At 36.0% G+C, this 24,497-nt stretch overlaps 1 protein-coding gene across 15 annotated transcripts in view; it reads right to left on the bottom strand.

Annotated features, from left to right (window-relative positions):
- Positions 1-24,497, bottom strand: part of Cirl (Calcium-independent receptor for alpha-latrotoxin) — a 1,849,656-nt gene that overhangs the window by 413,662 nt on the left and 1,411,497 nt on the right. For all 15 annotated transcript variants that reach the window (XM_069837575.1, XM_069837572.1, XM_069837581.1 and 12 more), the window contains one exon: positions 11,262-11,423. In XM_069837575.1, coding sequence (XP_069693676.1) covers positions 11,262-11,343 — 82 coding nt within the window. In that variant the 5' untranslated portion in view covers positions 11,344-11,423. The remainder of the gene's footprint in view (positions 1-11,261; positions 11,424-24,497) is intronic.

Below are 24,497 nucleotides of genomic sequence, written 5' to 3'. Positions count from 1 at the left end.
AGAATATGTACGCCGAAATGGAGCACATCTCTCCTATGTCATCTTCAAGAAGTAACATGACAAGAGACATTGTGTAACAATAACATCATCAATGACATATATACATGCACTTCCATCAATAAATAATGTTTGTACTGTGTTTATTCGTGTCATTTACCTTAATTCAAAATTTCCCGTTTCCCTGCGCCATTCCTGTATTACAGTAATATTTAGTATGGGTTAATGTACTAAAACGACCATTAACATCTAACAGCCGACTTCTCTCCTCACGAACGCATGCTTCAGTAGAATCGAACGGTCATCCATCTAGTATGAGACTGACGTGTGGGTAGCAGGAAGATCCTCAGTTGTTATAGCTGGATCGCGTATTTCGCTACCTACTGTCTTAAGCTTTGGCTTTTCTGAACCGACGCATGCGACGTGCGAGGCCCGCCTCGCACAAATCCGGACTACACGAGAGATAGTGAGAGGTTTCTATAACTGCGAAGTACGCAGACCTCGCATCTCGCAGTTATAGAAACCACTCATTATCTCTCGTGTAGTCCGGATTTGTGCGAGGCGGGCCTCGAACGTCGCATGCGTCTGTTCAGGAAAACCAAGGCTTTAGCTCTTAAAATTCATCACAATGCTGGCGGACAATGATGAAATTTCGTCAGAAAATATCTTCCCGATGAAGACTCGGACAAGTGCTCATTTCATAACGCTAGTCCAAGACCTTAGACCACGAAGGTACGACGATGGACTTTTATGTCGATAGCTTTCGAAATATAGGTTCAGATGGGATATTCGTGTCGTAACGGTTTGATACGTTGTTGCTAACTGGTTAATGTGGACGTTGAATAGGTTAAGCAACTATGTACGCCATTTTGAGGGATGACATCGGCATCATTTTGTATTGATCTGCGGTAGGTGATAGGTATCGGTGTATACTCTATTCTCACAACGGGAAATCACTTTAAAAGGAATCCTCTTCATTTACTCCTCGCCTGTTCCATTTACTCTTTTCATTTGCATGGTGAGTCACTCGCTGATACATCAAAGAGGATGGTAAGGCGAGAAATTCAAAGAGGGTGGGAAAGCTTGTTCCATGGTAGATGTAGGAGAGTATAAAATCGATGTTAGTGCGACGTTGGAACACGCAACCCAAGTCAAAGCAAGGCTTTGCAATTCAGGGGAAGAAGAAATTGGAAGTTTAAACGGCGGGGTGTTCTAACGCTGAGAAGCTGGTTGCAATAGCGTGGCTAACAGGTATCGAAATCTCAGTGCTCCGGATCGCTGCCGGCTACCGAATGAATTGATTCATCCATTTGACTCGTATAATTGAGTTGTCAGTTCGAACCATAGATAATCCAGTGATTCAACTTCTCGAATACCACCGCATGCTAACCTTCTCATCTTGCAGTCACTTCAGGAACGGAGTTCGATCTCCGGCAGATTATGAGATATACGGTCACAAGGGAACCATGGGCTAAATTGTCATGGAGCACTTCGAACGTCTCCTTAGTCAATTGTTGTTTCTTGAACCTCATTCAACATCTCATTATTTCTGAAGTCTTTAGGGTTTTAAAGAGATGTTATGTGAACACGGACAAGTTGCAGTTTTTCACTGAAATGAATAAGTATCGTTCCGCATCCAATTCCATGCGAAAATGCTTTAAAACTCTGCACCATGTCAGTTGTGATAGGAGTTTTGGGTTTTTATGCTGTAACACAGATGCAGAAGCACCAAGCGAAGAGATATTGATAGGTGAAGAGAGAAGGCTTCCTGAATGTCGTGTCATCAATTCATAGTTTTCCAATTCTCCTTAGTTTGAAGGTGATGTTAACTAAATAAGCACTATTGCAGCTCCGAACTGAATAAACGTCATCTAAACTTAATACCACAGGGGAATTGGGGTGACACTTTGCAATATGTCAGTTGTGATCAGAGATTTCGTGTTATGAAGCGGAAAGTCTTCTTCATCTTCGGTCATAGCCTCATTGTATTTCAAGTCTTCGTAGTATGAAAGTGATATTAATAGTTCTCAAATGAAAAAATAAACGTCTTTCTACATCTAACAAAAAAGAAAAGTAGGTTAGTATTCTACTATATGCTTCTTTTCTTACGCGATTTTGTTTTTCCATACAGATATTGCAACTCGAACGATTCGGAGTTACGTACCGGCTCGATCAACATGGAAGTTTTCCTGAATGTAATGCTATGTTTCAAGTTTCCGTACTTCGAAAGTAACATTAACTACAATAATAAGACAAATGCAGTTCTAAATTTAATAAACTTCTTCTAAATTGGTCACAACTCCTGAATGTGCCAGTTGTGACGCGAAATTTTGTTTTTACACAGATGCAGAGACATCAAACGATTCGTAACTAAGTGTCGGCTCGATCAACAGGAAATGTTTGTGAAAGTTGTATCATTCTTTTATTTTTCTCCGTTATTTGAAAGTGATGTCAACTAAAGAATACCAATAGAAACTCACTCTTGGAATTAATTTCCTTGATTCTAAATTTAATACTATACGAAAATGGATTAGTATTTTTTGAGGGGGTTTACACTCCTCTAAAGAAATGCAAAAAATCGTTCGGAGTTTTGTACGAGGTTCGATTAACAGGGAAGGAGAGGAAAGGAAAGAAAATGTATCTTTTGGGTCCGTTATCAAGATTTAATCTGCGGTTATTTCATGTTTATACGATGTAGCAAAGAAGAAACTCCAATGTTTTGAACTGGATGACACTTAATAATTGTGGGACAACTAGCCTATCATTCCTAAATAACTTCCTGGAATTAAACCAATCTATGGAAGTAAACATTAGCCGTCGTACTATTTCATCCCCGTATACGACAGTGTAGCCTACAGACCCAGGAACTTCTCGTAAAAACTACCTTAAATCCGTCATTCTATACCAAAATGCATGACTTCCTAGAAGTTTTGTTCGGGTCTTCACCATGAAAATAATATCTGGTTGTTGTACTAACGATGTGCCTAATTCCGTGAATATTTCACTGGAAAAATTATCTAATTGCCTGGAAATACGATGGTATTTGATTAATCTATTAATAATTTAATTTCAGACTAAATTAAACTCAAATTTCTGTAAAATGATAAGCTTTACATCCTTATTCTGTATTAATAATATATCGAAATAAATTTGTATCCCTTTAAAACCTAACGCAGCAGATCTGATTCGAGGCTGGCACGCGAATCCGACATAAATATCGACAATGACCTCTTGCTCTCCAACAAAGCACATCGGCCGTGTGCCAAGTAACGGCCATTCAGCAGTAGGATGGGACCCTCTTGCGAAGTCATTAACGTTGGCTTGGGTAGCTCTGAAACCCGACGCTGTTCGCGGCATTACGTGTAAATTAAGGCGCATGAAATGCCCTGCGATGTAGCCAGCTTCCGTGTTCCGAATCCAAGCGATGGACCGTCTCCGAGCAATTAAAAAATCAACAACAAACTCCAGGTTTATACCTTCGTATAATTCAAGTCTAAATCATTTATAACGATAGTTTTAATTTTAGATCTCTCAAACTATACGACCTACTACTTGCTCTGCTATTTTCTTTTTGTTTGCCAGACGTCTCTCCGTTCTCATCAGAAGTTCTGTGAAGAATTTGCAAATCCCAATCGAGACGTTGCCCTTTGGAGACAACGAAAGATTTTTAGCGTATACAAAAATTAACATTTTCCGGATTTTAGCACCTAAAAATCAGAGCCCTAATTATAACGTGATTTCTTCTGAAATCGCTAGACGGCAGCATAGTAAAATTGATAAAAGTTCTTGCCTTCAAAGCTCATACCGTTTATCAATCTGTTATACAGAATAAGTCAGGAGGAAAGGTACCTGGTTTGAGGGGTGATAATATTGGTGATTCTGAACAAAAAAAAGTTTATATTAACATATTAAGAGTTCGCGGGAAAAACGATAAATGTCACAGTCTTCTTAAGGTTGATGTCATTATCTAATTCAATGGATCACTGCGAAATTTAACGTTCTTATGAAAAATGGTAAAAAGGAGAATCACCACGAATACAGTAATCCTTGCCTTTATTTTCTGTAGAAACAGCACTACATCTTGCAGTTATAGACTCAATTAGATCATTATCTAATCCTTAACAGAAATGTGACATTCATTCTTTTTCCCGCGAACTCTTCATATGTCCTGTTCTTAACGGTTTCGGAGAAAACTAATCGAAACAATGAGGAACGGGAAAAGTGCAGGTGACAGTAAATTAAAACACTGTTATCTCATGTTTTGTTTAATTGTCTACTTTTCTCTACAGAACATGTTCAAAAAGTCCACCGTCAACTTCAATCCACTTTGCAGCTCTTGTAGACAACTGCTGTGTTGCTGATCTGAGCTGATTCGGACATTCTTTTACTTGAGGAAAAACATGTAAAATGCAAGCGATGAGTTCCTCCTTTGTTTCCATTTGCGCTTGTAAACTTCGCTCTTAAGCCAACTCCACACACAGTAATCAAATGGAGTAAGGTCGGGTGACCTTGGTGGCCAAGAAATGACTCCACAGCGACTGATCCAACGCCTATTGCGCATTGAAATGAGTGCTGATAAAGGACATGAGACTGACGCCCGTGATTTTCAAACAGCTGTACGTCAGATGCTGTTAAGAACAGGGCATATAATCATATAAACTTTTTTTGTTCAAAACCACCAATATTATCACCCTTCACACTATGTACCTTTCCTCCTGACTCACTCTGTATGTGATATGGGTTAATACTCATTGTTTTTCGGCTAAGCCTCTAAAGAAACAGACCACGTGATCCTATCGGTTTAGGCAAGCGGGTTTGAATGTAGTAAGTAGTTGCTCAGTTTGAAAACACTCTCCTACATTACTGAAGAGGTATGAAGTAAATCTACGGCGAGTACTTTTGTGTGAAAATAGACTATCTTTATTTAGCAACGCGATAAACTGTAAACATGTCTTTTTCCGCAGCCCCTCAATTCTCAGAGAAGATGAGACCTAGACAATATGTAATTTATTTATCATTGTCAACGTGATCGAAATTTGTCACGGTTTCGGTAGAAATCTGAATATTTTGAAACTATATTTTAAGACAATCGGGAAAGAAACTACGATGCCGCTCAGAATACTGAAGTGAAGGATTTTACAGGTAACAGGATACGCTCTTTAAACTACAGCAAATAAAATAGATTCAAAATCCGCAATTAGACAAGGTAGCCACTACCACTACAATAAAATCATGCCACAAATTATCTTTCTCGCGTTGCTGTTTGAAGCAGTTACAATTTCCGATATCAAAAGAAACAAAAGAAAAATGGCAAATAGATATGCAAAAGAAAATATGAGTTGAAATGAAACTGAATTTGCATAGCTGCCCCATTATCCCGGCCATGGCGCCTAGTTCCGGGGGATTTCTGGCTTACTCGTCTCTGCAACGCGTTTTCATCGCGCTGGGCCATGAATTAACAATTCGGTTTGGTTTTTACGGAACATCTGCGCTAGGAAAACAGACGCATTACAGAAGGCTGTAAGAGGCAATGAATGGGATAACTTGGGCAGTTCTTCTACTTTTTAAAACACTACTCCAAAAGGCTCTATTTGCATGATTGATGATGACGTCATTAAGTGAAGATATAGCGAGGAAGCGGGAGAACGCTCCTGTCTCTGCCATTGATATATGGAACTGTGATGAGAAATTGCGAAATTGATGAAACTCTGGTATCAACAAAGATATTATTTCTTACTTGGTGAAGGCTGGAAAGCAGTTCAGATGGAAATTTGCTCTGAATACTTCCATATTGATTCCGCTAACTTTCATATCAATGTCAGCATTCATACATGTATTCCAGAAAGTGTGGAAAAAAATAGACCCACCCGTAACATGTTTTCCATGACTCAACTAAAAATTCACGTTTCTCGTAAATGGTGTACATAGACTGATCTGAACTGCGCCCGAGCACGAGCTTCTGCTCTTTCGGGCTGCAATGCCTAATGTAGCTCAAGTGTAAAGTATTAAATAAATGAAATGAAATAAAATAAGACGAAAAATCATATCATGTTCCTTGTTTCATCAAATATTTCACACTGAAATTCTGCAAGACCAGTAGCGCTATTTGAAAGTGAGATGACTTGAGTAAGCCTTGACCAAAAAAGACTTAAAACTTAAAAAATGACGTAAAACTTCAAACAGTCTATAACAGCGTTTCTCAATCTATGGTTCGCGGACCACCTGTGGTCCTCGAGGTTCTGCCCTTGTGGTCCTTCAAAAAAAAAGACAGAAAAAAATAAAATTCGAACGAATTGCGTATCACACTATAGCTTAAAATCTCAGAGTTTGGAAATGACACATGGCGATCGAATTTCACTTTTTCTCCCAGTACAGACATTTTATGAAATTTATTACCATACCCGTCTATCGACTTCCCACTCTACTCTCAGCAAAAATGAGGGATTAAAGCACTATATACGTGGCGTTTCTCGACATCTTTTCCCTGCATATCTGGCGCCGCGCCTGTAATCCAGCCAGAGACCACCCAAATTCATAACAGAGAACCAAAGTACCGAATCTTAATTCAATTTTAAAATATAAGTATACAGGTATTAAAATATGCTACGAAAATGATAAATTTGCTTTGGACGGGAACAAGAGCAAGGTGGTCCGCGGAACTGTGCTGACTTTAAAAAGTGGTCCCCACTTCAAAAAAGTTTGAGAAACGCTGGTCTATAAGATTTTTATGGTGAACTGAGAGAGATCAAACGACAATACTCTAGTCGTCTGGAATCTGAAAGCATAGCGGCCGTTAGCTGTCTGTAAAACAGAGAGTGCGAATGCGCGAGCATCTACTATAGTACTGCTTCTACCAACCGCGTGACGTCATTCACGCTTGCACATCCCAGGCGGGAAGTATAAATCCGTTTAAAAATCTGAATATATCAATAATAGGATAGAGAAGGTGGTAATATGGTACGGGGTTGTATAATGGGACAAGGCTGTTTTTTTTTCTGAAAATAGTGGCGCTATCTATTTCGTACAGTGGCATATTTTCCTCCCCGGTTAGTCTTTATCTACAATGGGATGCAGAAGGTCCATCGAGTGAGAGTTGTGCATGAGAGGGAGTTATGTTCATTATGCCAGTGTTAAAAGCTTTTGCAGAGGGTGCTTTTCTCGACTGTTACTCAATAACAAATTAACCCTAATCTGCCTGGTTTTCTGACATGTGGCGAATTTTTGTAATTTCTTAAACATTTGTTCAAAGCCAAATAACTTCAAAATATTATTTTCCTAACAAGGACTGGAATGTCAGTGAGTAAACTAAACAGTGAGAAATTGTAAAAATAATCCATTGTTGCCAACACAGCGACTGGAAAGTACTATATGTACCTGTGGTATCATACGGTACCGCTAGGCAGATTCGGGTTAAGATAGAGGAATTCTCTTTATGCGTAAAAAAGTAGGAGGTATAGATTTGTAATGTCCAGCATCATGGAAATCATATGCCATTCATTGTAAATTAAATTTATTCAAGGTTTTATGCTATGGTATGAATGGTGGTATTATGGGACAGGGTTTGTTCCATATTACAACATTACTATTCGTGTGAGAAAAATAGATGTTGAGGACAAAACTAGAGTCTTACAACCTTCTAATTTGTGTGTAAGGTACTGATAAGATGCCGAGGACAAAACTAGGGCCTTCACCTATGGAAAACGGAGAACTTCATATTTTTGACATAACTATCAAAACATTGACTTCCATATGAATTCTGTGTCTGATGTATTACAAGTGTTCATGTCTTATGCACTGCATGTGATTCCAGGCTTAATTTTTAGAATTTACGCAGGCAGTTTGTCTGTCCCATATTGCAACCTTATTTTCTGGAAGTCAAATTATGCGGCATGAGAACTTTCTAAAACATAACACCTGATTCCTTGATATAATCACGTTACGACTTTGCACGCATAAGGAGAAATGATATTCCTATAAGAGATCACCTCAAATCTCACTTTAACTTCATTGTTTTCAAATTAAAGACTGTCTCATATTACCACCTTCTCCTCTATATCACGTGCAGCAAATGACATTTCTTCAGTAAAATAATCTATTATAAACCACAAAATCGAATAACACCTTCAAAATTAAGTGGACTGATTAAATCCACATCAATACAAGATAGAGAACATGCAAACAGAAGGTTATAATGCACGAAGACAAATACAAGAATATGCAAATCATTACAATTAAGAATAAACAAAACTTCGCCATTTTCTTAAACTTTATTATTGTATGTGCATGAAAGTTTTCGTCAATAATTTCGTTCTTGTGATTCCCAACAAACGCTCTTTGTAAACACGATACCATGGTGATCATAAAAATATGTGAACTTTCATTTCATTGGGCCTGCTTTATATCAGCATTAATCATAATGTCTAAAAATAGCATCATGTTTTGAGTCCCTGCAATTTTCATGGCGTTTACATAACAATGCAGCTCTTTCATCGACTTCCTCTTCAGACTGATACTTATGTTTGCTTGTGACCCCGGATTGACCAAGCAGTGGAGAAGTCATCTTACCCAGAAAGCACGGTTTGAGTGCAGCAATTAAAGGAAAATCAATAAATTTTCTTACATTCTAAAAAACTGAGATACTAAACGTAAGAAACCTATAATAATTTAAATATTGAATGAACGATAAAATTTGGTTTCTTGAAGCTAAGAAGATACTGTAACTATAGGCTTAATGAATTTTAAATAGTGACTATCTACATTTGCACTACAAGCTATCGTTCAGAAGATGTAAAACAAATTTCAAAATGAAATAAAAAATCTCGCATTCTTTTTCGTTTCGTCTCGATTAAGAAACGTTTTTAAATTTAATTGATGGCATGAATTAAAAGTGACATGGTGACAATTTATACATTTTAAAAAGATTCTGCAGGTTAGACCCATAAGATACTTTCTAACCAGATCACCAATCAGTCACTGTACTGTAATCAAGAAAATGTTCACACGTTTCTTCCTATACATTATGATTCACGTCAAAAATAGAGGGAAAGAGAAATAGTACCCAATAGTCGACAACTATACAGCTGTAGAAAACTTAAAACGCTTCTGTACAAAACTTAATCTAATCCTGATTTCAGATTATATGTAAAAGCCATGAACATGTTTTATTAACATATTGCTAACGGACACTAAAACAGATATTTTCAACTTTATATTTCATACTTCAACTTAAAATGTTTTACACGGCAATGTACTGGTGAAGATTAAATGTCCAGTTTTTAATGGTATGTATTATATTACAATTTAATTAAAAATTAATATGCTGAAAATTACGGAAAAGGCATTGACAATTGCCTTCGGACTACAAAATAACTTGAATGCTGTTGAATTCATCTGATACACACACGAATTACAGTGACAATATAATACATGACCAAATGTAAGTTACATTAGTAATAAGCCCACTTTTTACTGATCTTCTAATAAGAGATGCTGAAAAAGTTTGCGAGCTACGTTACACAAAATATCGGTCACACCTAATGAAGCTCGTACAAATATTACTTTCTTTGTGCCAAAATACCACATTACATAGTTACAAATTATGTTAATATTTACATTTACTTACATATCAATAACTATCTATGACATTTCAGGACATAACTCACAGTTTCAAACATACTAATGTAAGAAAATCTATGACTGATATCTAGCGAATAAAAGGAGATTAATACTTTTGGGTACAATGAAGTATCAACGTAACAGAGTGGCAGTATATTACTAGGATTAAGGGAATAAGTTCAACAAACCTCAACCTGATATTTAAATTATATTAAATACTCGTGTAGGCTATTTAGAGGAGTATTTAACGAACTGCATTGAAAGATTAAAGAAGATATTTACTTTTGATGACTTAATTTGGAAATAAGCGCCATAGATATCTCAATATTCAAAATACCGTTCAATCTCTTATCAAAATATCGGAGACTTCTGTTGGAGATCAAAATGGACTGCGAGTGACAACTCACCAATCTTAAAGAATTTAAGAACCTTTTCCACAGGCTTCCACACGACCTGTATGCGAGACTGGTAAGCTATGAAGCCTGTGTTCGAGGTCCTGTTACAGTGCTGACTAGCAAGGCTGGGAATTTTGTATCCACCATCGTTTTTTTTTTAATTTAACATAAACAAATTGCATAATATTGCAATAAAATTAAGTGTCGTTATATCGAAGACCAATGTAACGAAAAATCCAGTAATACGAAATTATTTTCTATCCCCTGTCTTTTTATTAAATTATTTCAATTTAACAAAATTATTTTTATTTAAAAAATTAGTATAACGAAATAAAAATTTCCCTCGCTAGCCGAAAATATCTTTTTACGAGAACTATTTCAAATATATGGCACAATTAGTTAGGAATCAGGGACATATTTCATATTATAACAATATAGCATACTAATCTAGCTAATATGTCCACTATAATGAACACGTCTTTGATTTTAGATAGGATTTTAATGCAGTTGCTCCCTTCTCCCCATTTTGTTTCCTTCTACCAATCGCAACTCCCTAACTCGCAACATGGCGCCTCCAATCACAGCTCACTAATCTCGTAACATGGCTTCCCAAACAAAATGTCATTTCTTCTACTACAAAGTACTTCATAAAACTTGAATTTTGTACTTTCCCTATCATTTTTTTTAATTTTTATATTCAAATGCAGTGCAAGTTCAGAATTTTAATTTATTTAAGGACATTTTCCAGACCTAGATGCAAAATATGAGAAATTTACGTCGTAAGCTGAGGTAAATAAATAAGCATATTTGTTTTAGAAAAATAACGTAATTTGGATATAATGAAATTTCACTATAACGAAGTAATTTCAGAGTTCTCTAGGATTTCGTTATATTGCTATTGTACTGTATTTCGTTTTCTCTAAAAGTAAGCTGATGGAAATTAATAGTATTTAGTGAAATAAATATATAATACATTTATTTGCAGATTAACAAACTACGTCAAATATAATGGAGAATTTATAATATTAACATTCGGTGTCAGTCATAATGTTTATAATTTCACGAATTAAATAATTTAAAGGGGTAGTTTCAGTAACACGATTCCTGAATTCGGAATAAATGGCTTTGAATCAGTAATTGGATAGTTTATAATACAAGGACTCTTGCCTTACGGTTTAAATTCATGTGCCATTTTAGCTATTGGATAGCCTAACTTCAGCAATACATTGCCTTGGATATGAGAATGCAACTCACCGAGATTTCTAGCGAGGGCGATGCCGGTGGTGAGCCCCACAAGCAGAAGAAGCGTGGTGCACAGGGAGGTGTGCAGCTCCATGTCGGCAAGCTGCCTCGTGCCGCCGCCCCGCCGCCTCCGCCGCCGCCAACGCCTCCGCACCGCCGTCACTCACACCTTCCCTGCAACAAGAGACACACTAGTGAGACAGATAAGTCGATGACAGGTTTCGAAGCATGTGTTAAAAATTTCCGAAGGGGGGGGGGGGAAACAACAGTCCATGTCGCTGATTTGTGACATGTAAAAGAATGACGGCTTTGGATCAGAGTATTACAAGGAAAATTAATCAGCCAGCTATTGCTCGTTCACATAGTTTAATGCTTTGCGGACAGATGTCTCTGCGCGCCAATGTATCCAAAGAAACTGGATAATGTCTCTGCAAAACCAAGTGCAGAAAAACTTTACGAAAGAACAGTTAAGGCTCATTCACAATGAAAATTAAACATAACATAAGCGTTAACTTAAGAATATAAACGTTACGGTAAAATCAAGAAGTCATACCGTCATTCACGATGGGAACATAAACATAAGAGCAAACATACTTGGTAATCATGGAAACATAACAACGACGCCATTTCCTCATATTCTATCGTATACTTCAGCGCTCCACGATAGTGTTCTGTTTGCAAATCACGTAAGCATAAGCATGAAAGTTTGGAGTTTGCAGACTTTCATGCTAACGTCTTACGGTAATGTTTATGTCAATGCTTATGTGAATCATTGTGAACGATCCCATTTGGTAGCCTGGGCGCAAACTTCTGTGTTTATGTTACGGTTATGTTTAATTTTCATTGTGAATGGGCCTTTAATAGAGGCAGGTGCAATATATCTGGGGCTGAGTAGTGGACGAGTTCTCAAATATAAAGTGCCTACACAAATCTCCATTACAAAAATTCATACAGAGGTGTCATTTTTGGTATTAATGAAATACGCGAAATATTTGAAAACTCAATTGTATTCGCAAATAAACAACACGCAAACAAATCTCGAGAAGGAAATCTAGAAAATAAATGACATATATTCGCGACAGTCGCGAAATCTAATGATTTCAACGATGAAGCCTCATAGTAACGAAATTACTAGTACTTGAAAATAGCTTTTTTCAAGGAAGATTCGCGAAATCACATATTTCCACATAAAATAAAAACTTAATTTGGCTCTCTTCTGAAACTTTGCCTCGGCTGTAAACAATAATTCTACAACGTCTTTACAGATACCGAAGAGTTTGCATACTACTTTTAATTTACACGCTCTTTCAATCAGACGAGGATCACAACAGATTTTTCATTCTTGTATACACTCTATTAACACTTATATAATCAATGATTAACTATTACGTTATTTAAATTCATAGTTAATGACTTCTGACTAGATTCGAGGTTATTTTCATCATCCTATGATTTAGCAGATGAAAATAATACCGAAACTACTGTCCAAATTTCACGAGAGGACCCCTGCGAGGGGAGTACGGTTCTTGCGGGGTAAGATGAGAGGATAAGCCAGTAACTCAGCGTTCTTGAAGGAGCAGATGGATAGGGGTGGTGTCATTGGCCGGCTGGGACAAACAAGGCTCAGTCAATGGCCAGACGGTTCCATATCGGGGATACGTTATAAGAGTGGGGAACAACTCGCATTCCTTGCTCGGATCTTCTCGTGAAATGTGGCCAGTAGTCAATCCGGTACAATGACATCACTATTGAAAATGTTAATACAGTGAAGTCGTTATTACTTAAAATAATAGTTAACCGGTGACAATAGATTAGCTTCAACATTGTCTTCGAATGTAGTAGTTTTCTGTCTTAAATATATTATATACTGAGAGGGATGTTTTGGCATATAAGTCTAAATATACTTTATCTGATTGACAAGTTCGTTTGTTATGCTCAAATGTTGAAACTATTTTCAGATTTTATATTCAAGAGCAGGATATTTTAGGGAAAATTTCTGCCAAAGGAGTCATTTGCTAGGTTCACTGCTTTATTATATTTACGGTATAGTCTATCCTATTTTTTTCTTTTGAGGAAAATTGTAGAATACAGAAATTACATAGCTTCAGTAGCAATAATTATATACTAATTTTTTTATATTTCAGCACTGAAATATTTATTTATTTATTTTGCTAATAATTGTAACATAAAATATAATATATACAGAAAAACATTAGCTCGTCCCTGAAAGAGTAGAACTCGTCCTCAGGGGCGGATTCTTGAATTGAAATGAATAAGTATACAATACAATTTGTCTTATGTCTACTATGCAATTAGAATATATAAATTTAAATTTACAATTTTTCAATTTTTATAAAATCCATACATAACTTTTTTAATTTAATACTAGAACTATTAGAATTGACAAGAGTAGGATATTTAAATATAAATTTGTTATATATTCTTGGGCCTAAATTACTACTATGGTTAAATACTGTAACAGTGTTGCACTTTGGTTCAAACAATCTTAAAGAATTCATACCTTCTGTTTCATAACTATGAGAATACAATTCAAAATTATTTCGATTTTTATGTATGAATTTTACTAATACAATATAATAAATTTGTCTTATGTTAAGTACATTAAAGTCTAAAAACAATTTTTGAGATGGAAAATCAATAGGTTTATGAAGACATATTTTAATTATTTTCTTCTGTAATAAATAAAGTACATTAAAATTGGATTTAAATGAGCTACCCCATCCTATAATTCCATACATAATTACTGACTGAAATAAAGTTAAATATATTGTGTGTAATAAACTTACTGACAAGTAATTCCTCAATAAAATAAAATAATATATTATTTTACGCAATTTATTACAAAGGTAATTAATGTGTTGGTTCCATTTTAAATGATTATCGAAAATTATGCCTAAATACTTAACTTCAGAGGACTCCTTAATAATCGGACATTTACACTGTATAAGACAGCAATCAGAATTATGTAATTTAATACTTAATATAGATGTAGGAGGTTTGTTTCATAGGCAATTTTTATTTTTTTCAAAGTAAATTTCATATTTTGGCAAAATTTTATTCATATTGTGCCGGTCTCTAGTCAACGCATACGATTAAATGTCAAGTCAATAGCGAAGCAGAGGTATAACAAGAATAGGAATGTTTAAACAAATTATTTGGAGAAAAACCCTACTCACATCAATTTCCTTCCCAGCATATATCGCTCTCGATAAGAAGAGACCGAATCCTGATTTTGATTTATGAGACCTACGGCTAGACCGAAAAGATATAAATGGAGCAATGATGTAACGAGAGTGGCTGAGAAGGGCGAAGCACATAAGACAGAGATAAGAGAACTTACTTTTCTAATGCGACGTGTGTAACACGAAACGACGCGTCACAGAAAGTTGAGAATAAGCTGAAATAGTGCGGTGTGGTCTAAGTCTCGTTGGTAATTGTGTTGGCCATGTTGGGATCAAACACCTGGGGGAGGGGGACAGAAGGGAGACACGCGATGCAGAGTCAGTCGGGTCTCCGAAGGCTGGCAGCACAAAGTAACACGTTCGCACTCGGAGCAAAGTGGCCACGAGAAGCGGCCATTAGCCCGTCATTAAATATCGCTTTCATTTCTACGTGAAACTCGCTCGGGCCGCATCTGCACTCGATTCATATTCATCCACATTAATGAATAAACGCAATTACAATAATTTAGGCTACGTATAAATTAAATTAATTACCAGTATGGCGTAAAAGATGAACAGAATAACTACCCTTCCGAACATTATTTATGCAAATGATGCCAGTCGTGTTTTACAGTACATGTAGTGTCGAAGATACCCGTAATTCACGGTTCTATGTTCGAATCCCGGCCCTTGCATGCATGTTTATACCCTATTCAGTCGTAAATATTTATGCAGCGAGTGTTACAAAGAAAAGGGGTCATTCTGAGGTAAGCATGTGATGACACGGCGATAATGCAACAATAGTAACAGAAGAATGGCGGTGAATTCAATTGACGACTAGGCGTCATGCTGATTCCCCGCCATAGGAATTTAACCGTTACTCTTTCAATGTACCAGATCGAGAAAAAATCCAGTTACTGACGGCCCTTAAAGCCATTACTTAGCATTACTTGGTTATTTAACGACGCTGTGTCAACTACGAGGTTATATAACATCGATGAAATTGGTGATAGCGAAATTATATTTGGCGAGATGAGGCCGAGGATTCGCCATAGACAGGGGCAGGTATTTATGGAGATTAATTTTATAATGTGTTTTTTAATACTGGTGTCAGCGGAAATTGTTGGAAATTGAGTTGTACTCTTGGTGAACATTAATGGAAATTTTGGAAAATACAATTATTTTGGAATTGGAGTATTAACTCAGTATGAATATTACTTTCCAAGTAATTAACATCAAAGTTCCGTTGGATTCTGGTAAAGGTGCGGTATGGCCAATAGACAATACGTATTTGTTGGATTGAGACTATATTTAACACATATTCATTAAAAACGAAAAAAAAAAAAAAAAAAAAAAAAATTGCAGCCCTCAAATTAACACTTTCAAATTATTAGTGAAGTGTTGAATTCTCCGTCTTTAGAGTTCACTAGTGTAATCAGAACACCTGGAATACATGTAATTTAGCCTTCTTGGATATATAACAAATTCAAGTGAAAAAAAAAAAATCCGAAAAAAACTCAGAATATGAAATTCGCTATAAAACGACGCAATAGTAATAATTCGCGAATGTGTTCATATTTTGCCATTAGAGAACTATTTCGCGATTCGTCGCGATTCTTTTATCCGCATATTATTAATCAGAATCACTTAATTCGTAAAGATTAGTAAAAACTCTATTGTATATCTATTATGTCGTGATTTTCGCGGTCTCCGTAAATACCCTGCCCTGGCCATAGATTACCAGATATTTGCTTTACGGTTGGGGAAAACCTCGGAGAAAACAACCAGGTAATCAGCTCAAGCGGGAATCGAACCCCTTAAAGGTTGTAGCACCAAAAATGTAATTAGGAAATAACTGATCATATGTTTTCTCCAATATTTATGACGGCTAGTATTCACCCTATGTGGTTGAAGGTAACTCGAAAATACTCTAGTAAACTACGCAAAAAAACTACTGCATTAAATACAAAAACAAGAGTGATGAAAATAAACACATGCACCAAGTATTAATTGATTCAGTAGTTAAATTTATGGAGAAGTTTTCATATCTTGATGGAGTTAACATTTATATCCATGTCCACAGTAAAAATATACAGTGGAACTCCCAAGACATGAGGTTAACACGGCATCAGACGCCCCCAAAAGACAACATAGAACAGATTCGCAATGGAGTATTTATCGAAGCCCTTGTTAAGATTAAAATCCAGAAATGTTCACGCAATGCTAACATTAAGCAACTTACCACTTGCTTACCCCGTCCCCGACAAATATTAGATTAACAACTTCTGGTAATGCTGTCAGTATTTCTTTTTAATCCATAAGGAAGATGACGAATAATGTGTGTGTCTAATGCCTACCTACTTCACTTTGCGTGATTCGGGTTTCACATGATGCGGTTAGATAGCAGGACTGTGACGCATTTTCTAGTTACACACCATTTCGGCGGGCCACGTTATGCATGATGCCTATCTGTGAAGAGTTGTCGTATACTAGGGTGAGTGTATGTGTAAGTGTTCGTGTAAGTGTAAAAGTGCCCAATTTTTTGAACGCAGAAAAACGTAATTAACATCTAATTCTTCGTTAAGGAGGCGACTCAAGGAATTTAAGAAAAGCCATATACTGTACTGTACAGTCTTAGAAAAACGTTTTGTCGCACATATACTTTACATGTCCCAGAAAGGAGGCAGTGCGCATGATCAGAGGACGAGCGACCTGGTTCACAAGAGGACTAGTTGAGATAATAAAATTAGTTTTGTTTCGTTGTATATCTGTGAGACAAAACTTTTTTCTAAGACTGTACATTATTGTGAACGATGATCGACACTTAGACCATTAAATAAGACAAATAATAATAATTCTTTATTTATACTGGTAGAGTTAAGGCCATAGGGCCTTCTCTTACACTCTACCGGGTCACAAAGTATACAAGCAGTTAAAATTTAACAAAAAGTTAAAGAACAGAATACTAACATATTACAAAAAGATAATAGTAATAGTAATAATAATAATAATAATAATAATAATAATAGCATAATAAAATCGACACTAAACAACATGAAAATAATGCAATAATAGAAAAAAGAAAGTAAAATACATTGGAATATAGTAAAAGCAACTCATTTAGTACAAATGGTTAATATGGAAAACGTAAGGTAGAATATAACAAAATGGAATGTAATAAAATAATAATAATAAAAAAGAAAAGAAATACGAATATTAAATAAAATTCACAATAAAAAGGCTATGATAATAAATTCATTGGCTGATAAAGAGAACAAAAAGGGGAAAGGGAGGAAAGAAATATATAGCCTATATTTTACAAAACTATCGCAGAGAAAAGGGCTTATAACTGAAAGGAATCCGAACTGTTACATAGAGAAAGAAGTTCCGACTTGGTGTTAAAAATAACTTCTGAAACAAGACTACACCAGTATTTTTCGAATTCGCCACGACATTTTGAAAATAAAGACAAATTAAGAGAAAAAATTCTAAACCAATTACGTAAAACAAAACAAAAATAAATGTGTACATTTGTGCTTTCAGGTTACATGATGTTGTCAGTGCAAGAAACATGTAATTTCTTAAGAACCATCGGCTGACATGAATTTTTCATGTGAGTCGGGAATCTGGGAGCCGAGAGTGACAGAATTAGACACGGACCGTCCACTTGCAGCGCCTACGCTCCAACGCGGAACATAATATCTGCAATTTCCATAAATTACATTCCTAACGTACAGCTCGACGTTTTCGTAACCCTGATGTCCGCGACCATGTACTTACGTTCAGACCTCCCACTATGATAACCTGGATTTGAGACCTGATTAACATACTTCAGACCTAGGTTCCAGCCGTGTGGTGGAGACCTGACTTCGTATTCCTTCATGTAGAATACACTGAAGTTTTTAATTTTCTTTAATTTTCATTATTAAAAAGAGGGGTGGCACCTCTAACGATCTCTTACAGACCACGCAAATTTCATCACATTTGAAAATCCATAATGACTGCACTGCCAACACAAACACTTCCAGTTGATTGTATTGACAAGTAAATAAATATCGATAAATTTAATAAAAAGTTTCAAAACACAATAAATTGAATTCCAGACAATATCTCAACGCCAAAGGATCTGGACATAAAGATAATGACTAAAAAAGCGCGAGACAATAGCAAATATAAGAAACATAGGCATAAAAGCTTCATCAGTCTGCAGTGAATTGGATAATATTGTTATAAAAGAGTTGCAAATCTCAAGCATCATTCTGTGCTCTAATCTTTCGTCCCTATTTTCCCAGTCTTCTTCTAAACTCTTTCGTTACATTTCTTTACTACGTCTCCACCCAAATAGCCCGTGGAGTTATACTCTCCCCCTTCCTTTAGGTATTATTCTCTATTCCATTATCACTCTCTATAAGCAGTAACATGATCTGCTGCTAGGGAGTCAAAAGGAGGATACCAATGGCCAAGGAAGCTTTTAATACAAAAGGAGCATTTTCTGCGGACCTCTGGGAAAAAGAAGAGACTAGTGAAGTGCTTTGTATGGAATGATATTGTATGGGGCCGAAACATGGACATTACGACGAAGTGAAGAGAAGCGAATGGAAGCATTTGAAATGTGGATATGGAGAAGAATAGAACGTGTTAAGCGGACAGACAGAATAAGAAATGAAGCTGTGTTGGAAAGAGTGGGTGAAGAAAGAATGATGCTGAAACTGATCAGGAAGAGAAAAAGAATTGGTTGGGTCACTGGCTGAGAAGAAACTGCCTACTGAAGGATGCACTGGAAGGAATGGTAAACGGGAGAAGAGTTCGGGGTAGAAGAAGATATCAGGTGATAGACGACATTAAGATATATGGATAGTATGAGGAAACAAAGAGGAAGGCAGAAAACAAGAAAGGCAGGAGAAAGCTGGGTTTGCAGTCAAAGACCTCCCCTTGGGCAGAACACTGAATGAATGAATGAATGAATGCTGTCGTTCTCCATTCTTCGAACATGGCCATTTCAATTTAATTGTTTACTATCAATATGGCTAATTTTTTACTTGCAGATTTAAACTTAGATTTAACTTTCGAATTTAATATCTATATTTCTGCTTCATGAGTTTTCACATTCCTAACTAATAATAATAATAATAATAATAATAATAATAATAATAATAATAACTGTTTTTTATGTTATCGCATAAGATACGATTTAAAACAATTTAGCCTCTTTATCACTAACCTATCTTTCTTTTTTCTCAAATTTCTCTTTCAAACCGACCGTCTTTTGTAAATTTCATTATTACATATTTCAATTGCTCATAGGCCTATAGGTTATTTTAATCAATTCTGTAGTACCTTCTAACAATAAATATTTTACTATTTCATTACCAATTGGCATGTAATTAGATTTAACCATATTCCATTTCAGTCCATATTTAAAATACCGGTATATAGATATAGACTAATGCTCTGTTAGTCAAAGAATATAACTTAATTTGAAAGATGTCGTTTTAATAATTTATATTTTCCTGAGTGTTCTCTGATTGAGGTTTTGGCTGATGCATCCATTATCAGACAGTAAAAGCTCACCTGAAGATGTGTGTCAGAAGAAGAACAATAAAATCGTTGCATACTTCTCAAGTCTGATTAGCGAAATATGTTACTAGTCAGCAATGTATCTCGCCATCCTACTCCATTACCTCCTGGTTTAGTTGCCTCATGAATGATTATTGATTGGTGTCACTTATGAAGTTCCAACAAGTTTTCGTAGTGTCGACTGAACAAGTTTCGGGAGTACTTCATTTCGAAAATATTAATTATGGCACGTAATTTAAGGCTCAAGACTCCTAACTTTAGTCTCAATAGTAACTGAAATCTTAGGCATTAATCCACGAAGAGAAAATAGACTATCAAACGAATAATGATGACTGCGATATTATTATTATTATTATTATTATTATTATTACTATTGTTGTTTTTGTTTAATCAACTGTCCGAAGACAGGTCTGAACCTCACAAATGATACCAAAAAATCACCATTTATGAGGCAACTAGGCCAGAAGATACCTAATTGGGTAGGGTGGCCAGTTCCTTTCCCCCTCCATTGCATACATCGCCGATTAGTTACATGTTACACTAATCAGACTTCAGGTGCATACAAACAATGTTCTTCCTCTGACACATATCGTCAAGTGAGATGTATTGCCTGATAATAGATGTACATATCAGCCAGAATCTCAATCAGAGGATATTATTATATTATTATTATTATTATTATTATTATTATTATTATTATTATTATTATTATTATTATAATCATCATCACCATCATCTAACTTTTGTACAACATAAGTATAGGATAGGTGCAACAAGAACATTACCAGGTAAAAATTGTATTTCATATTACCCTCTTATTCCATATTACTCGACAAATGTACATTTTTTATATTAGTCGTTATTTGTACGTAACATGAAATTAATTTATTCAGTTGATGCTATGAATTAATCATTAACTTTGTGCCATTAATGTTTACATGCTTAACAAAAGAAAAAACGATATTCTATAACACCAGAAGTTCCTCTACTATCAAATGAATAATTTGATGACTGCGATGAAGATAAAGATAATAATAATAATAATAATAATAATAATAATAATAATAATAATAATTATTATTATTATTATTAGCTAACTTATATACAGTAGTGGCAAAAAAATCAGACTGATGCAATAATCGGTCCCCGAAATGAGCCACTGCGCATGCCACGCCCGCATTCCCAAGACAGCGAGTAATCTATTGAAATTGTTGTAGTTTCGACGTAGCCCATTTCGAAAGCCATTAGAAAATAAGCTGGTAGAATTCATGTTCTGGGAATAATAAGTTAATTAAGTAGTAAAATATCGCTGCAATCGAAAAATACTGGGAATAAATTTGAATAAGGAACAAAAAAAAAAAGTTTCCTTCCCAGGCAGCATTCGAACCACGAAAGTCTTAGTTACCAGTCTATCGTGCTGTCACCATGAACAAGGCTCTGAAATCGGCTACAAGGGTCGGTCCGGTTTCTTTGCCACTACTGTACAACATAAGTATTGGGTAGATGCAACAAGAAATTATTATTATTATTATTATTATTATTATTATTATTATTATTATTATTATTATTATTAGAGAGTTTACTTTTCTCATTTCTACAAGGAAAAAATGGTACATCGTTTAATGATACGGATTTAAAATCACAAATTATCCAGCATTTAGGAGACATCGGACAACTTACAGATTTTTGAAGTAGTAGGCCTACTGGTAAAATATGTTGCAGATGTAGAGAGTGTAGCTGCTGGACTAATGTCTTCGGTATGATGCCATTGGCTAAAACTATTATTGGATATACGGAGACTCGAGTGACCTTCCACATCTCCTTGATTTCTCAATATTATTAAAATTATTTATGGAGGAATGGAAAATGCTTTATTCTAGAACATTCATCGATTATATGCATGGAAAAATAGTTCTTTGAAATGGTGAACAATTCAGTAGAAATCCTTCGCCGATCAAGTGTATTACGAAACGGTACACTTTTACGGTACATAACAATGAACGCAAGACTATTAAAAGTTAGATTTCCTTTGAAGCATCGGAAACAGCTTCATATGCCGAGAGGACGGATGCTGAATGTAGACAAAATCGAAATTCTGGACACACAGAACACAGTAATAATTCAGTTGATATATTATAAAGGCCGACATTCCACTTCCTACACGATAGATGAGCATTTTCCTTTTACCTCAGTCCGAGAAAATTAATTTTACTATTCTATACATATCTGCACATCGCCGGCTAGCGCTTCAGCAGATCCACGGATTTTATTGATATTAAGTATTTCCGTCAGAACTTCAATATGAACATCCAAGCTCAAATGACAGGTACATTTCATATGACGTCAAGAGCATAAAACGTATCTAAAAACAATGACAATAATTTTAATTCAATTCCATTCTTACTGAAGCATATTGGATTACTATAGCAACGTACCAAGGTTATGAGAAGAAAACGTCTATTATGTATATTTCTCACTAATTCAAGGACTTAATTCCAATGGAAGAGAATTTAATAAAAGAAAAGAACATAGACTAAAAGTTAGTTGTTACCGTTATTATTATCTAGAAATGACGTTGTAACTTATAAGCCCCTTTGAAATGCCCATCTCATTTATACTATTAAGGATGGATAACGTGTGGATGGTGGGACGAGGTCACACGCATTGGTACGAATATTTTTTAGTGAGATGTTTTACGACGCTGTATCGACATCTCAGGTTATTTAGCGTCTGAATGAAGTGAAGGTGATAATGCCGGTGAACAGAGTCCGGGGTGCAGCACCGAAAGTTACCCAGCATTTGCTGATATTGGGTTGAGGGAAAACCCCGGAAAAAACCTCAACCAGGTAACTTGCCCCGACCGGGCCAGCTGGTTTCGCGGCCAGACGCGCCAGCCATTACTCCACAAGTGTGGACGCATTGGTATGAACCACGCAGCTTTACTTATTTTCATAAGAAAGTAATTCTAAGGATTTTATGTCTTTAAAAATTCATCACCAGAGAGAGGATTTTGGGTCAAAATAATGAACATTAAACTCCGTTTCTGGAATCTGTAGAGTGTAAAAGACGAAACAACCCTCTGCGCAAGTGGGCGAATGGAGGGGACCAGTCTAATAATCGCTTTAGGGGAAGGATTGTTTCAATGGAGCGAGCGTCTGCAGAGAGGGGATCATTTCTATCTGAACTCAGGATCCCACCGTGCATCTTACTCCTTAGCGGCCGCGAGCCGATGCAGCCCGCAATACACTCCGCACTGCTAGGATCCGCTCATTATAATACTTTTTTAATACCTTGTCTCCTCCACTCAAATGCGCTGAATAATTTTAGACTCCAGAAATGGAATATAGATGTACGCGAGTTGCAGGGAGGTCACTGAACTCATTGTTGCGCTCACTTCATAAGCCAAGTGACGTGGTGTCTTGTCGCTGTGTAGGGAATCGTTCATTTTTCTCCTAGATAAGTTATTGTGGCATTTTTCTGCATCAAATTAATTATTTTAAATTTAAAAATCTCTAATCCTTCCCGTTATCTTGACTTGATTTGTGGTCTCGAATGAATAATTCAAATTCTAAAAAAATCTACCTCGGCCATTTTGTTTACTACAACATTCACGAAACATACCGATGATCAAATCCAGTCCCTTCAGAGAGAAATGTTTATCTAAATAATAGTTCTGCTTTCAGAGAATGTAAATTTTTAATACAGAGCAGTAATAAGTTATTTCAGTACTTATTAAAAAAATTCCTTCATTATCCCAAGCCTCGTTGTTGCTTCATCTTCAATCATTATTCTGCATAAGTTTCGGCATTTTATTATTTTTTTATAATTTGTGCATCTTTATCGCAATCACCCTCTTCATCACTTCTTAATTTTTCTCTTCATCTTCGTCTTCTAGTTTACCAACATTATGTTTCCATCTTCACCGTCACCGCCTTCTCCATCGTCACAGTCTATATCTTAGTCACTGTATTTTCTTCGCCACCGTCTGCATCTCCTTTTTCACCGTTTACATCTTCGTCACCGTCAACATCTTGACCGTTTACGTCACCGTCTTATCTCCTCCGCTAGCGCCTTTAACCCTTTCTTTACCGCATACCTCTCCATCACTGTCCATCAGAGCCCATGTTTTTCTGTCACTGTCTTCATATTTTCGTCACCCTCTTCAGCAGTCATTTTCTTTACCACTTGTGTTATCGTGCTTATTTTCTACGTTATAACCTTCATCGAATTTCCCGTCTCTTTCGTCATCATTATCTTCATCTTTTTCGTCACAGTTCTCATCTCGTCACCATAACTTTCTTTTTCATCTCTTTTCCACTCGCCTCCACTTCCTCTAACATTTTATCCTCCTTCTCATAAATTTTATCATGCATTTCGTATCCTCTACCGCAATCGCATTCATTCTCTTCCTGATTATGAGTTTTAATTCATGTCCATTATACTCGTCTTGCTTGTACGCATCGCCCAATATTGTCTTTGATATTTTCTT

The sequence above is a fragment of the Periplaneta americana genome, chromosome 10, assembly GCF_040183065.1.
Source record: "Periplaneta americana isolate PAMFEO1 chromosome 10, P.americana_PAMFEO1_priV1, whole genome shotgun sequence".
Taxonomy (NCBI): domain Eukaryota; kingdom Metazoa; phylum Arthropoda; class Insecta; order Blattodea; family Blattidae; genus Periplaneta; species Periplaneta americana.
The sequence above is the reverse complement of the archived record's forward strand: the minus strand, read 5'-3'. Positions and strand labels throughout refer to the sequence as shown.